Source organism: Vipera berus (assembly GCF_964194415.1).
Source record: "Vipera berus genome assembly, chromosome: 4".
NCBI classification, from domain to species: Eukaryota; Metazoa; Chordata; class Lepidosauria; order Squamata; family Viperidae; genus Vipera; species Vipera berus.
Window position 1 is genome coordinate 38,498,893 of NC_138206.1, and position 15,863 is coordinate 38,514,755.

The 15,863-nt window shown below is 41.8% G+C and overlaps 2 protein-coding genes across 4 annotated transcripts in view; one reads left to right on the forward strand and one right to left on the reverse strand.

The window, feature by feature from the left end:
- PROS1 (protein S) overlaps nucleotides 1-15,863 on the reverse strand; it is a 62,914-nt gene that overhangs the window by 25,765 nt on the left and 21,286 nt on the right. Inside the window, exons 3-5 of the mRNA XM_081326927.1 lie at nucleotides 11,433-11,671; nucleotides 760-917; nucleotides 27-51 (exon numbers count right to left, since the gene is read on the reverse strand). Of these exons, the coding sequence (XP_081183053.1) occupies nucleotides 27-51; nucleotides 760-917; nucleotides 11,433-11,517 (268 nt within the window). The 5' untranslated portion in view covers nucleotides 11,518-11,671. The remainder of the gene's footprint in view (nucleotides 1-26; nucleotides 52-759; nucleotides 918-11,432; nucleotides 11,672-15,863) is intronic.
- Nucleotides 15,290-15,863, forward strand: part of ARL13B (ARF like GTPase 13B) — a 42,617-nt gene continuing 42,043 nt past the window's right edge. For 2 of the 3 annotated variants that reach the window (XM_081326930.1, XM_081326928.1), the window contains exon 1: nucleotides 15,303-15,765. The gene's annotated coding sequence lies outside the window, so the exon portion shown is untranslated. Of the gene's footprint in view, nucleotides 15,766-15,863 lie in introns of all 3 variants that reach the window. The other variant, XM_081326929.1, reaches the window with a different exon arrangement.

Consider the following 15,863-nt stretch of genomic DNA (forward strand, 5'->3'; position numbering starts at 1 on the left):
CATTTTTATATAAAAAATAAACTTACCTAAATACTTGGGATAGAAATAATCCTGTTTTTTTAAAAAAAGAAAATAATTAGAATGTGTATTAATTGATAAGACATATATATGGTTTGTTTAAAATAATGACTAATAGCTGGACTATAAGGTTATAAAAACATAGTTTTCTATATTTTATGTTATTAAATAATATTAGAAATTTAATCTGTGCTTTTTAATGTAAATAGCATTTATAAAATAAATGGATGTAACAAACCATCATTTTCAAAATGTATGAACTAAACACAATGTTCAGATATTTCACAATTATAACCTGTTTGCTGAAACCCATTTTATTGTAATGCCATAGAAGGATAATCTGGTTTGAAAGAAGCAGAACAGCTCTGCAAAAGATTTGTCATGGACCAAAGGGGCATTCTGGACTCACAACAGCCCTTATAGAAGATGTGTCCAGTGTGACCTCAGCAAATCCCAACCATCAACCACCCTAGCAACCACATTCTCAGTGAAGCATCCCAGATCTGGTCCACAGCAAACACTGTGTAGGAAGAAGAGAAAAACTATTCTTTTCAAATTGGAAAAATGAAATATGACTTCTGATTGCTTCAACAACGGCAACCACAATATCACAAGGACAAATGATAAAAATGGTTACCAAGGCATGTGTGTGCCATGATTAGGACAAAATAAGGATGATTTCTCTGCCAAGATTATTTTAATTTTGGGGAAACAAAACACCATAGGTCAAAGAGCTCTTACCGTTTCAGGGTTATTTTCAAAAATTTCCCTGGCTTCTTCTCTATTGCAATATTCTTCAATACATTCCCTCTCCATATTCCCCTTCTTGCTTTCTTCCATAAAGGAATTTGCACGACGTTTTCTGACCAAAAACTCTGAGGCATGATTCTGAGATAAAACTAAATGAAAGCAAACATTTTGTATTAAGGACTTTCTCTTGTGTCATCATGTAATGCCAGAGAACAAAACCAAAATTCTTATGACTTTGAGTGCTGTTGTTATGTCAGCATGCAGAGCTGGAAGGGAATACCAAGCTTCCCTTGATTTTCCCAAACTAACTCAAAAATGTGGAAAAAAAAACCAGAATTCCACAAATTCGCCACAGCCACTTTAGTTTAAATGATTAAGAATACATCTTATAAGCTAATATGTTTAAATTTATCAAGTTCCTTTTATATAGCTCATCCTCTATCCTCAAGCATCCCTACAGACTGTGGCCTGTTTCTTGAACATTTAGATGTACCGTATATACTTGAGTATAAGCCGACTCGAGTATAAGCCGAGACCCCCATTTTCACCCCCAAAAACTGGAAAAAGTTCGTGACTCGAGTATAAGCCGATCCGCCGTTCTGCAAGCCTCCGCCGCCAGCAGAGGCTCGATCCGCCATTTTGCAAGCCTGAATACACAGGAATACCCTGTGTGGCCGCGGCTCTCGGGGAAGCCCTGGCTGTCCGCTTCCTCGTTCCACGCTGCCATTCGGGGCCCGCGCGTTCCCTGGGCAAATCGCGGCGCCCAGCAGGCGAGGAAACACGCCCGCTCCAGTCGCCCCCCCTTCCCTCAGGAGACGCGAAGCAAGTGACCGCCCGGAACTTACCGAGGACTTGCGCGCGGCCGAGGCTTCGGTGCTTCCAGGATCGCGCGCACCTCTCCCAAGCCGCCGCCGTCCGGAGACCTGCCGAAGTTTGGGGAGATTTGGGGAGGTGCGCGCGCACCTCCCCAAACCTCCCCAAACGTCAGCAGGTCTCCGGATCTCCGTGCCTTGCCTGCCTGCTTCTTTCGCTCACCCGTGCTTTCTCTCCCCATCGCTCACCCGTGCTTTCCCCCCCCATCGCTCACCCGTGCTTTCCCCCCCCATCGCTCACCCGTGCTTTCCCCCCCCATCGCTCACCCGTGCTTTCCCCCCCATCGCTCACCCGTGCTTTCCCCCCCCATCGCTCACCCGTGCTTTCTCTCCCCATCGCTCACCCGTGCTTTCCCCCCCCATCGCTCACCCGTGCTTTCCCCCCCCATCGCTCACCCGTGCTTTCTCTCCCCATCGCTCACCCGTGCTTCCCCCCCCATCGCTCACCCGTGCTTTCTCTCCCCATCGCTCACCCGTGCTTCCCCCCCCATCGCTCACCCGTGCTTTCCCCCCCCATCGCTCACCCGTGCTTTCTCTCCCCATCGCTCACCCGTGCTTCCCCCCCCATCGCTCACCCGTGCTTTCTCTCCCCATCGCTCACCCGTGCTTTCCCCCCCCATCGCTCACCCGTGCTTTCTCTCCCCATCGCTCACCCGTGCCGCCCCGAAAATGCCGCTGCCGCTCGCCCGCTTGCTCGCTTCCTCGCCCGGGGACCAGCACCAGCCAGCCAGCCCGCCGGCGAGAAGCCCGGCCCGGAGGTGAGGGGAGGGAGCGGAGTCGCTCACCCGTGCTTTCCCCCCCCCATCGCTCACCCGTGCTTTCTCTCCCCATCAAAGATCCTTGGAAGTAATGGTTGGAAAAGTTTGCAAGTCTTTGGGAAAGTTCAAGAAGTGAAAGGAATACCCTCCTCTTGAAAGACCAGATAAGGCAGACAGGGAGATGAAGAGTTCAACCGAGTTTCCTCTTTTGTTCAGGCATCTGCACCCGCTGCTTTTAAACTCGCCTGGCGCTGCAACGGCACCCGTTTTCCCCGGCGAGTTTTCCCTACCTGGCCCCTGCAGAATCGCGGCGGCGCCCCCGGAGAAGCCTACCCCGAGGCTGCGGCCGCCGGCAGAGGCTTGCGGAGCGTGGATCCAGTGTGGGGGGGGGAAAGCCCTTTAGCAGGATTTGCCTGCATGCCGGCGGAGGCTGGATCCGTGCTCCACAAGCCTCTGCCGGCGGCAGGGCGCGGATCCAGCAGAAAGAAGCAGGCAGGCAAGGCACGGAGATCCGAAGACCTGCTGAGGTTTGGGGAGGTGCCCAAACCTCCCCAATCATCAGCAGGTCTCCGGATCTCCGTGCCTTGCCTGCCTGCTTCTTTCTGCTGGATCCGCGCCCTGCCGCTGCGGAGCGCGGATCCAGCCTCCGCCGGCGGCGGAGGTCTAGGGGTAGTGGGGGGGGGGCCCGCGGACATAGATGGGCTCAAGTGGAAGCCAAGCAGCCCTCCCGAATCTGGGCTTCTGGACGGAGCAGCCGGTGGTGCGTTTCAAAAAGCCAGATAAGGCAGACAGGGAGATGAAGAGTTCAACCGAGTTTCCTCTTTTGTTCAGGCTCCCCGATCAGACAAAGAACTAGCCAGCGGCAGGTTTCTCCCCTTTTCCCTCCCATCTCTCTTCCCCCAACCCTTGGGTCCCACAGCAACTCACGAACTCCAGCCGCCCCTTCTCCTTCGAAAGGTCTAGATCCCGAGATAAGATATATACAGAAATATACATAAAGAGAGACGGACGCAGGCTGTTGGTTTCTCGCCTCATCCCATGCACGCACGAGGGGGAGAAACAACGCTCTGGGCACGGGTGAGCGATGGGGGGGGAAAGCACGGGTGAGCGATGGGGAGAGAAAGCACGGGTGAGCGATGGGGGGGGAAAGCACGGGTGAGCGATGGGGGGGGAAGCACGGGTGAGCGATGGGGAGAGAAAGCACGGGTGAGCGATGGGGGGGGAAAGCACGGGTGAGCGATGGGGGGGGAAAGCACGGGTGAGCGATGGGGAGGGAAAGCACGGGTGAGCGATGGGGGGGGAAAGCACGGGTGAGCGATGGGGAGGGAAAGCACGGGTGAGCGATGGGGGGGGAAAGCACGGGTGAGCGATGGGGGGGGAAAGCACGGGTGAGCGATGGGGGGGAAAGCACGGGTGAGCGATGGGGGGGAAAGCACGGGTGAGCGATGGGGGGGAAAGCGGCAGCGGCATTTTCGGGGGCAGCGGGTGAGCGATGGGGGGGGAAAGCGGCAGCTGCATTTTCGGGGGCAGCGGGTGAGCGATGGGGGGGGGAAAGCGGCAGCGGCGGTTGTTGGGGGCGCAGCAGGCGAGGCAGCTTCTCTCAGCAGCCTGTTCCGAACGAACGGACAGTTCTTTTTTTTTGTTGACTGGAGTATAAGCCGAAGTGGAGTTTTTCAGCCCAAAAAGTGGGCTGAAAAATTCGGCTTATACTCAAGTATATACGGTACTTTACCTTTGGTTTTTTTTCTGTACTAACTCTGATGAAGAACTCTAGAGAACTCAAAACTTTCATTGTCTTTTATGATAATTTAGATGAACAGTACTTTGTTATAACCAAACTATGAATTTGGCTTATTTTCCTTCTTGAATCAATATGAGTATCTTATTTTGCTATTTTTAAGTATGCCAACATTTATTTGCACACAAACGCTCCTTCTTTTAAGAGATGCACTTCTGCATTCCCCCTTGAGCAGATTTTTTAAAAAACAAAAGACCACTCTAAGCAGCCTTTAAATTTTCTATATTTATAAATGTCATAATCAATCATCATTTTCAGTAGAATGTACATAGCCCTTCGTGCTCTCTGACCCTGGTAGTTTGCTTGGATCAGTTCACTCATAATATTACCTAGTTGAGGAATGAATCATCTGCAGGCAAATAATCAAGCTTAGGAAACAACAATTGTTCCTTTTTCCAACCAGACTTCTTAAATTGTGATGGAATTACAGATCCGAAACATGAGTTTCAATTCAAATGTTCCAGGGTAGAGAACTGAGGTCTATCATTTTATACATACACTCCAAAGTGGGGAATTTCATACACCAAATGTCATTGTAGCAATGTTCCTTATATTACATAAGTACTAAGTGTCACAAATGTGCCATGGTGTTAAAAGTATCATTTGGGGTGAAACTTTGTTGCATAAAAATCCTGAACCCAAACAGCCATGCTGTAGGTAGGCATATATCATTATTTTTCCTGTTGATGTTACATTTTCTGGGTTTAGTCAATTGACACTGAAATATTCAAAGAATTGGCTGTAAATGTTTCTCTAGATAATGAAGCAAAGATAAAGAAATCATTGTTTGGGTGTCTTGTTTGTCAGACTTTATAAAAACTATGCTGTTAGGATTTGAGAAACAGAATAACGGCGAATAAAGAATAAGAAATATAAAGAACAGTTGCCCATTATACAACACAAAGCACATTGAAATAACTACATCCCTATTTCCAATTTGAAGTATTGACAGATATGACAGTCTTGTTACAGTGCCAACACAGTGTCAGTGCTCTCTTCATCATTCCAATATTGTGAGGAGTAGTTCTTTTAGTGAGAAAAATGAATCTGTTTAATAACAAATGAAAGTGGTAACTGTTAAGTGCATAAACAGAGTGCTATAAAGCACTATGGAGAGGGGGTATATTAGTAAGTGTAAGTGCTATTGCTATTGCTATTCTACTGTCATATTCACTACCCTACTTGTAACATTTCGAATGTCTGTGAACATCTGTAAAGAATTTGTAAGTATGTATGTATTCAAATCTACTAAAAGATGTTGTGCTTAATTTTAAAACCATGTAGCTGTTTGGTTAACTTCTGTTCACTTAGGCATTCACAGAGACAAGGAGTTTGATCAGGAGCGCCTTAACCTTTGCAGTTCAGCTGTAAAAGTTTAAAATAACTGAATAGAGTTTTCTCTGTAGGGCAGAATTACTGAACTTTCTGGCATTGCAGACAGGTGTGTGTGTGGGAAGAGGAGATGGTTTTGTGCAAGGGGTGGGCAAGGCACACATGCATGAAGCTCCATTTGCATGAGCGGCATGCACATGCACCTACTGCTTATGCAAATGGAACAGGCACGCTTCAGACGGCCTGATTTTGAACAGCTCATAGCCCCTGTTGTAGGGAATAGAAGACATTTTTGTACGTATGTCAAAATGTTAAGGTCTCTTCTAAATCTGATCTATTTACAATGTACATGACTAAAGATAGTTGTTGTTGTTAGTTGCGAAGTCGTGTCCGACCCATCGCGACCCTATGGACAACGTTCCTCCAGGCCTTCCTGTCCTCTACCATCTTCTGGAGTCCATTTAAGCTCACGCCTACTGCTTCAGTGAAGAAGATATATTCTACAGTGAAGATATATTCTACTAAAGATAGAATATATACTAATTTTAGGCTGTAAATATAAATGATGGATTCTTTCAATCTTTTTCCAATAAAAAATAAACAGAATATTTGAGTAACCTACCCCTTTTTATTAGGATACAGTTTATTAACTTCCAACAGGTACAGATAAATATACTGTAAGTTCAAAAGAAACACACATAGCATAAATAAATGTGAAACTTTTTATTGAACAATTATTCAAAATCCTGGATGTTTTGTGTTTTCAAGAGCTTTTCTTCTAGTATAAAAATGATTGACACAAGGGTTCTCCTTCTTTTTTTTAGATCAATCAAATAATCTTCCATTGGTTGTGATAGGAACTGACAACAACAATAGATGCATATGTTAATATCCTTAGGAAACAAGACAAAGTAAAATGTTGATATTATAACCCTATCATGTATCTTACTGCACCAAAAGAAATTAGAAATCACTGCTTTTCATTCTTTCTCTTTTTGCTCACTTTATCCCTCCTGTCCCCTCTCATTTTTCCATTATCATTATTTTATTTCTAATTTTTATTAAGAAAAAAACTGTTAATAAACAGTAATTAAAAAGGGAAACAAGACCACAATTCATCTTATAAGGAAGATGCATATAAATGCATAAATTTGCATAAAAAATTAATAAACAAATAAAATTCAAATGACTTCAGAAGTTTAAATAGTGCAACAAATCTAACAGGACGATGCTCAAAGATATCAACTGTAAAGTAATTAAGATTGGGAAAATCAAATACATAGAGGACATAGAGATACGACTTACTAACACCATGCATATGAATGATCTAGGAATATTAGTGGACCACCACTAAATAAGAACAAGCATTTTGATGCAAAAGCTCAAAAGGCTAACCCACACATAGGCTACATTACTAAAGTCATTATATCCAATTCAAGGAAGATAATACATTAAAATATTCTACAGTTACACCATACAAGAATATTTTGATCAGAGCTACCATGAATTGAAATCTGAAAACAAAGCCCTATGAGGAACAGTTTTTTTTTAAAAAAAAAGCTAGGCATGTTTACTTTCTATAAAGAAAGACTAGCCAAAGATAAATAATTGTACATAAATATCTAAAATCAGTGGTGGGATTCAAAATGTGAACAACTGGTTCCCTGTGTGGATGCCACTTCCGGAAGGCCATTCTGGGCCTAAGCAACAAAAAATTAGCTACCAGTTCTGCCGAAGTGGTGCAAACTGGCTGAATCCCACGACTGTCTAAAATGCTGCTATATACAAAAGGGGAAAGTCCTATTTTATAAAACTGAAGAACAGGTGAGGACCAAATGAAATCAAATGGAAAGAAAAGTAGATATAGGCTGATTATTAAGAATTCCTGATTTTCTAAGTGATTTTAAGTAGTTGAAAAATCTGATTAGAATAAATAGGCTCATCTTAATTGGAGGTCTTCAAAAAGGAGATGTTCAACCTTTTCTTCACCACGAACCCCCCTTTAAATATCTTTTGTGGCCATACATCATGGCCACAGACCCCCCCCCCAAGACTTAACTCAAGATTTAAATATTAACATTTCTTCAAGCCTTCACATATTTCCTGTGACGACATCGTAGGCCCTCAGGGGTCCACTCTAGGAAACAGTGGATATAGATGTAGAATACTTAGGTTTTGTTTTATGGGAAATGATCTAGTTGTAACATACGTATTAAACTTTTAAAATAGTTTGTTGAATTTGGCTGTTGTTTGTTTTTCTGTTTTCCTTTTCTAAATTCCTTTTCAATTATTGCAAGTGCAATATACATAATAAAGATTTGAATTCTTATCTGAAACTTTGACTCTCATTTTGAAAGGATTTCAAGGAGGTCAGGCATTCTTGTGCTCAGTTAAGCTACAACAGGAGAACTGGTGACCACTTCACTTTATTTGTGGGAGCATTTATCTGGAGGAAAATAGGTAATAGCAGCATTTATCAAACAGGCTGTTCCAGGACTTGTGGGAAGGTGAAAGAGGGATTGTTGAAAGAGGGTCCCCTTCCTCTCAGGAGTCAGAAAGGTCAACCCACCACATCCTAGGCATGTGTGCATTTGTATGTGCTGTATTACACCACACAAAAGTAGGTCTTGCAAGTAATTATGTAGAAGTTTGCAGCCTTATTCTATTAGAAATAGTTTCTAATAGAAACATTTATTTGCTATATATTTTTGTGGCCTACAGGTATTAAGATTTTTTTTTTAAAAAAATATTACTTCAAATAAAGAAGTGATTTACATGCAGCACGTGCATTTTTCAAATCAGTAAAACATAGGCAACCTTATTGTTGCTTCTTGGTTACTTCTGAAAGTGCTGGAACGGGCAGAAAGGAACTAAGAATTTCAGCAATTCTCCTTTGGTGAGTCATTTTGCCTATCATAGTAAACAACAGAGCAGAAAATCCTTTTGATTCTAAAGTTCAGTGAAAGAATTTGAATCAATGCATACATAATCCCTCGAGAGGCTTTAACGTTACTAAATCCAGATCTTGAGAACACTCCATAGCTTTTAAATGTTTCAAGGAGAAATTTCATCAGCAGCTACTGGGGGGAGGGCGGGGGAGAATATCTGTGCATCTAAAAAGTAGCACCTTAAAGCTTAATAAAAGTATCACAACACAAGAGTTTTTGTGAAGTACAATCACCTTTTTAGTTCTTGATGTAAAAATGTCCTTTGGACATGAACAGGGTACATTTTTATCCTTTCTCCTTTTATTTTACTAGATGTAAACAAGGACAGAGAAGTTATCTACATCTTTAGCAACAGTAGCATTACTGTTACAATATTTGTAGTATTATAGATTTTTTTCCTGTATGTCAAATGTAACATTTTGTGTCATACCCCACATTCTCCATATGGGTAGCAACTATTTATTGTTGTTGTTCAGTCGCTAAGTCATATCCGACTTTTTGAGACCCCATGGACCGCAGCACCCTAGGCCTTCCTGTCCTCCACTCTCTCCCGGAGTTGTTGCTCATAGCATCAATGACATTATCTAACCATCTCATCCTCTGCTGTCCCTTTCTCATTTTGCCTTCAATGTTTCCAAACATCAGGGTCTTTTCCAATGAATCCCCTCTTCTCGTTATGTGGCCAAAGAATTATGTTCTCATAACATGATAATTGGATAAGAGAATATAGTTTATATGGTGTTTATGATAACACAGCAGCTCAATATCTGTGTATCTTTATGTTTCGGGTTCACTTCAGTTATTATACTCAATTATTTATGAAATATTGAATGGCACCTGACTCCCAAGATCATTGAATGTCCTTAAAAAGATCATCATTATTTGTGAAGAGGTAAAATAACCAATATCCTTAAGGATCTGCTGTTTTAGCATCCATACATGCAAGTTAACTTTTACCAGCTGCTCTCTGGTAATGCCCAAAAACCTGTCAATCAACTAAAAATGTCACAGTGCTGGAGACAGAAGAAATCTGTACACCAACACAGGAACATAGAAATTTAGCTTAGTAATACTTTCAACCAATGAGTTAATAATGAAACAAGTAGCCCAAAATATACCTGTTTGATTTGTTTCTATATTGGGGTTGCTTCTGATAATAGACCTGATGATTAAATTTTATGTATACATGTAGTTACAACCACTCATTCAATGACCCTACATAGTTATGATAAGCTGAATGAATGGTATTTATGATGGGTCCTTGAAGATCTGGCTATTGCAGCAATTCCTGCAGTCATGTGATTGCCATTTGTGAATTTCCCTACTGGCTTCCCACAAGCAAAATCAATGGGGAAGTTGGCAGAGATAGTCGCAAATCGCTCCCATAAGTCAACCCCCTTTTTCTCCTGATAATCTCAGATATGGAGGGATCTTGTACTCCATAGCAAACCCTACCCACTCATATGCCATGGTTGTGCCTGCTGGTAGCTCAGACGGCTTGCAAGTGTCTGCAGTATAGACTGCATAGCGACCATCTGTGACTTCCACTGAACAGACTGCAGTTGCCATTAACCAACCCGTGGCCCACCTGCAACATGGAGTTTCTGCCCATAGCACTAACGCAGACCCCACAGCATCTGTCCAAGTCACTATGTTCTTGCCTGGGACTCCCATCTCTTCTGCTTAACAACTACACAGTTCTGCAACTAGGACTGCTGGGATTGCCATGCTAAGTGATGAGGTCAAATAATATTATGATTCATGACTACATCACTTAGGAACAGAAATTCAGGTCCTAATTGCATTGACACCTGAGGACTATCTGTATGGTATTATGGTGATATAGATGTTCACTCAATTTTATTTCAAAGAATGTCACTGGTAATCAGAAAAATAATCAGAGATATCATGTGTATTTTTCAATAAAATTATAAAATGAGGGTTTAATCCAAAGTCATCCAACTTTCCTTAAACCTATATTGTTTCCATATAGCCAAATAGGTAGCTTCCAACATAGTTGTCTAGCATAAAGCTTATTTATAACATTCAGCAGGCTAATTGGCTTATAATAAGCAAGAGCTGCTTGATTTTACTTTCAACAGATGTTGATCTTCATTCCTAGGGAATTATTTGATTTATGCAACAAAGATAACTGCAACACCTTTGGACCCACCAATCAATATTAACAAAAGGAGACAAAGTTTTCTTTTGGATATTTTCTTACATTTAGCTATGTTGTTAATTTGGTAATTTCAGAGTCTGTAACTAGAGATTATTCACATGAACATTCTGTATTAAACTGAGGTTGTATAATGGAACCAAAATTACCTGCAGGTTGGAAATGAAAATGCATTTCAAAGTTTCAAATGATAGCTAACATCTTGGGACATGCTGGGAGAAATACTTTGAACGCAGCCCCCACTTAGTCAAAAAAAGTGGGTGGGTTGTTCACCTGTGTAGGCCATAATTCAACGCTGTAAAATTATATTCTAGACACTACTTTTCTCATCTTCAATTAGGCTCCCCCCCACTTTAAAGCTCAAAGTAATGGTAACAGTTGGTCCATGATCTATATAATTTATCATTAACTACTAAAGAGTTATTTACAATAACACACTCATGGTCAGACAGTGTACAGAGTTAGAAAGAGTTTCTTGTTATTCTTCCACATATTTAGATCATGTGGAATATTATGTATAATTTTCTTGGCCTTTTAGCTAAAATTAATCTAGTTTGTTCTACCATTACCAACGGTAGATCACCCTAGCTTTTGCTGCAACTTGACATTAACTGATGCTGTAACGATCCTTACCCTTATCCAGCTTGAGGAAGAAAGCCCAAAACAGGTCCAAATTAACTAAAAAATAAAAATTAAAAAAAAAGTAATAAAAACCCCCCAAACCGCAAGTCACACCGAACTCTGTCGAAAGTTGGAAAGCAGACCAATTTTACTTACACGTCCTTGCCTCTGAGAGCGAGATCGCGGTCGCTGCAATAAAGAGGCCGTAATTAAGCAGGCAAACAACGTCCAGGAGTCTCATTCTTAGGGGAGAAGTTGAGAGTAATAGACGAACGGGGTCGGTGTATCTTCTTTCCGAGCTAAGCAGCGGATGCTGGCATCTGCTCTCAGCGGTCGTCTGGTTGTTCACACAGTATCGGGAAGCGAGGACAATGTTCTGCCTGGTTCTCGTCCTCCTGCAGAGCGGGAGGGAGAGGAGACTGGTTGGGGGATGGCCTCATTCGAAGGCAAGACAGTTCCTGGAAGCGGTCCTGTCCATTTCAAGCGGTGGGTAAACAGGAAGGCCGAGGGGGAGGACATTATGGCAGTGGCCCAGAAGCTGCTGAACCTCCCGCGGGGCTGAAGGGTTTGCTCAAAAGGACCCTGTGTGCGCTTGTGTCCTTGCGTGCGCGCCTGCGAGAGAAAGAGGCAGAGAGGAGGAGGAGAAATTGCCGTTTGGTTGTCTTCGTTGCCATAACACGGAGAGGGGCAGTTTACTTCCAGTTCCTCCTTCCAAAATCAAAGCTACTGCTCGTTGGCAACCGTTAGGCTGTTTTTGCACAGCGAGCTAGAAACCAAGCCATCGGAGTTTTAATGCCTACGATCCCAGCCTCTCTGGCTGCTTCTGCAGATCTGTTTTATGCAATTAAAGGAAAATAAATAAAGGTTATTCTTTTATAAATTGTATAAAATGTAACACCAATGAATTGTATCAAATGTAACACTAAGATGTGGGGCTATCTTCCTGCTCAGACAGAGAACTCACAAATGGTAATCAACAAATTCTTTTGAAATGTTAAAAAGCTTCCGAGAGACAGGAACATCGGACCAAGGTGGAAATTACAACCAAGGTGGAAATTACAAGTAAACGAGATAAGATCTAGATAAGATCATAAGGGATAGATGGTAATGGTCAGAAGGACCCCTTTAGAAATAGGAAACAACTTCAAAGAATGACTTAAGCTTCTTAGGAATGGCATGTATCCTGAAAGAGTATAAAATGCCCACTTTGAAACTTGCTTAGCGGGCTCTTTGAACCCAATCCAACTTGGGAAGGGTCTAAGAGGCCCGTTTGCAAACGCTTTCTTTCTTCTTTATTTTCTTTATTATTTTCAATTTTCTTTTCAATAAATCTTTGCCTTTGTTAACCAGACTTGTCTTTGAGTTGTGAGTATCAAATTTTGGGTTTTTAAATCTCACACAATCTTAAGACAACTGTTTTTTTCCAGAATAAACCGGTGGTGCATTTAATTTGGGGGGAAAGTGTCATGTGATGCCCACTGTTTATAATACAGAATGTTGCAATTTTAATGTAATGGACAGCTTTTTGAAGACTATCCTCCAAAGACAACATCAGTGAATTGCTATGGATGACTTTAAATGAATTACGATTTAAGTAACTCAGTCTTGGCTTTAATCACATATTACAATTGAATTCTAATTAGAGATAGCTTGTTGACGAACAAGAAAGAAATTTGCATGGCATCTTAAATGGCATCTGTTAGTGAATCCTATTGACCTAAATAAATAAATAAATAGACACATTAGCTTGTGTTACATTGCTGTAACAATACAATCCTACATGCACCTGCTTGTCAATGTTACACTCCAAAAGCTAGAGGAATCATGACCCATTGGTGAAGATACCTATGGATTTTTTGTGGCCAAATAGTCCCCGAAATATCTGCAATTCTTAAGACAGCCATTTTGGGACTTTTGGGGGGAGGGGGGAATCACCAAAAGAATATTTGATAGACTGCATGGAGCTCCTTTTTTTGTACCCCTGATGTTCAGATTTGAACTGCAACCAGTTTATTGATATACACTTTCAGGGACTAGAATCATTTTATTTCTTATGAGTTTGATCATTTTAGAAAGTGTAGGAAAAGGACAGGCAGAGCCAGGGAGCAGAATCAAGAGAAGAATCAGTCTGGAGTTGTTACATTCTCACAAAAGACCAAAGTCCATCCTTTCTTAAATTGCATTCACTCTTATCTGGTGAGAATTTAGTGCTGGCTGTTAATTGACTAGATTCATGTGTATAGGCATGGACAATAAAACTGGAACTTAATGTGTAGACCCGATTCTTAGCACTGACAGAAAGCCCCAGAAGCTAAACAGGAAGTTCTAGGGTTACACTAGGAAGCTGGAAGAAAAAATGTCCTGGAAAAAGCAAAGGCAACCAGTTTTGCAACTTTGCCAAGTTAAGTGCCCAGATATACTCACAATTTTTTAAAAATTACTTCTTGCAATAGGACATATTTGTCTGATAATTGTCAATGTATAGTTTGTTTTTAAAAAGGTAAAGGTAAAGGTTCCCCCACACATGTGTGCTAGTTGTTTCCAACTCTAGGGGCCGGTGCTCATCTCCGTTTCAAAGCCGAAGAGCCAGCGTTTGTCCGAGGACGTCTCCGTGGTCATTTAACAACAACAACAAAAAAAACCAACCTCAATCCAACCTTAGTTCAGACTTGAGGTCACAATATATGTACAAGCTTTTCTGATCTCAGTATAAGGCAACTTAGTAAAAAAAAAGGATAAATACACAAGTTTTACTTAGTTTACCAAAATACACACACACACACACACACACACACACATACAAAGAGAGAAAGACATCTGGTCAATATTTTATACATTCCAAATCCTTGTTTACTATGAAGGCTTGTAAATGATTCCCTTGTGAATGGCAACATTCTAATTAAATTTAAGGTAAACCAAATAGATATAGTGTATATAGAATTATGCAATAGTCATAATTCTTCAACAAGCTAGGGTTAGTAGTGATGGAATACATCTTCAAATTAGGATAGCCAAAATAAATGAAGAAACTCAGCAAAACAACTAAAATTTATACATTTTGGAACATTTATCGTTTCTAATATAGTAAATTATGTTTTGCTATCTTGATACAAAAGAACAAATCTTGCCCTCAATCAAAAATTTAAGGTGCTTAAAACAGAATCAGGACAGTTCTTCAGATGACATCTGAGCCACTTCAGAATCTGTCTTCTTTTTGTAATCCCACATTGGTCAGTTAGACCTCAGAAACATTAATAACAATAAAAACAAAAATGTTGCTAGGTGAAACTCCTTCAGAGTGGAAATAGCAGAGTGCTCTTCTGAAAAACTTATTGCTACTGTATCAAGAATAAGGATTAAAATCTTATTGAACTTTCAAAGTGCTTGACCTCTGGAAGCTGGCCAAGCAAGTATCAATAATCCTCTAGCTCCTATTCTGCTTGTTCTCCTAAGGAGGAAACCTGTGGAAATGTTAAAACTTCTCCAGAACTGTGATCCTGCAGTAGACTAACAAAGTATTTTAATTTTTTTTTCCTTTGGCGGTCAAATGTCAAGATTGGAGATTATACCGGACCGGCTTTATAGTTTTGTAAAATCTTCACAAATTATTTTCCTCTTACACCCGTCGCTAAATCGTTTTCTAGGAGCGCACGCGCACAGGGGAAAAAAAAAAGCAGCAATCCAATTCAAGAATTCCAGGCGCGCATCCCTCACTCTGGAAACTAAATCCTGCCTCCTTGGGGGACTAATGATTGATGAGTGCCATCACTCAAGGCATTCTTCATTGGCTGTTTCCTTTCCTCATTTACGTTCTGTCTCTGTTTGCCTCTCTCTCTCTCTCCCCCCCCTCCCACTTTCGTAGCTAAGGGAGACCGACGTAGTTACGCGTCCTTCCTGCGCCCCGTTGCTATCGGAGATTAGCCAATAAGCATACTTCAGGAGCGTCACGTGAAGACGTAGAGTTTTTTTTTTAAACCTGCGAAAGAGGCGTGGTCACGTGACTTTCTAGAAGGGCCAACCCGAGAATCTATGGCTACTATAGGATTTCTCAGCGACGGGGAGACGAGAAGACGGTCAGGGGGCCTCGGGGGCGGGAGAGCTTTGTGAAACTTAATTTAACGTGGGGACGAGAGAGGCGCCCGGGCTGCTGTTAGAGGCCGAAGGCTTGGCGCATTCCCTTTTTTTTCCCCCTCTGGCCACGCTGATAAATCACTGTAACAGGGCAGTTCTCATAAAGCGGCCCAAATCGTTCAGTCTGGTTTGCTGGGCGCGCTGTTATGTGCTTCTGGTACAACAGTAATTTGCGAGTCGAACGACTTGGTGGCGTTGAATAACTGCCTCCGTCCGCGGGCTTCTCTCAGGAATTTAAAATGGATGATGAAATGCAATTAATGTTTAATGTTTATGCTGCTTTATTGGAGAATGCAACACACAATATAAAAGCAGAAGCAGTTACTTTCTAATGTGGGACCAAAGCTTACAGTTATTTGTAAGTTTGTATAATAGCTCACAACCTACACTTTTTGGGGAGTATGCATATTTAGTCTATAGAGATTATCGTGTTTTTATTATTTGAGCAGTTGAATA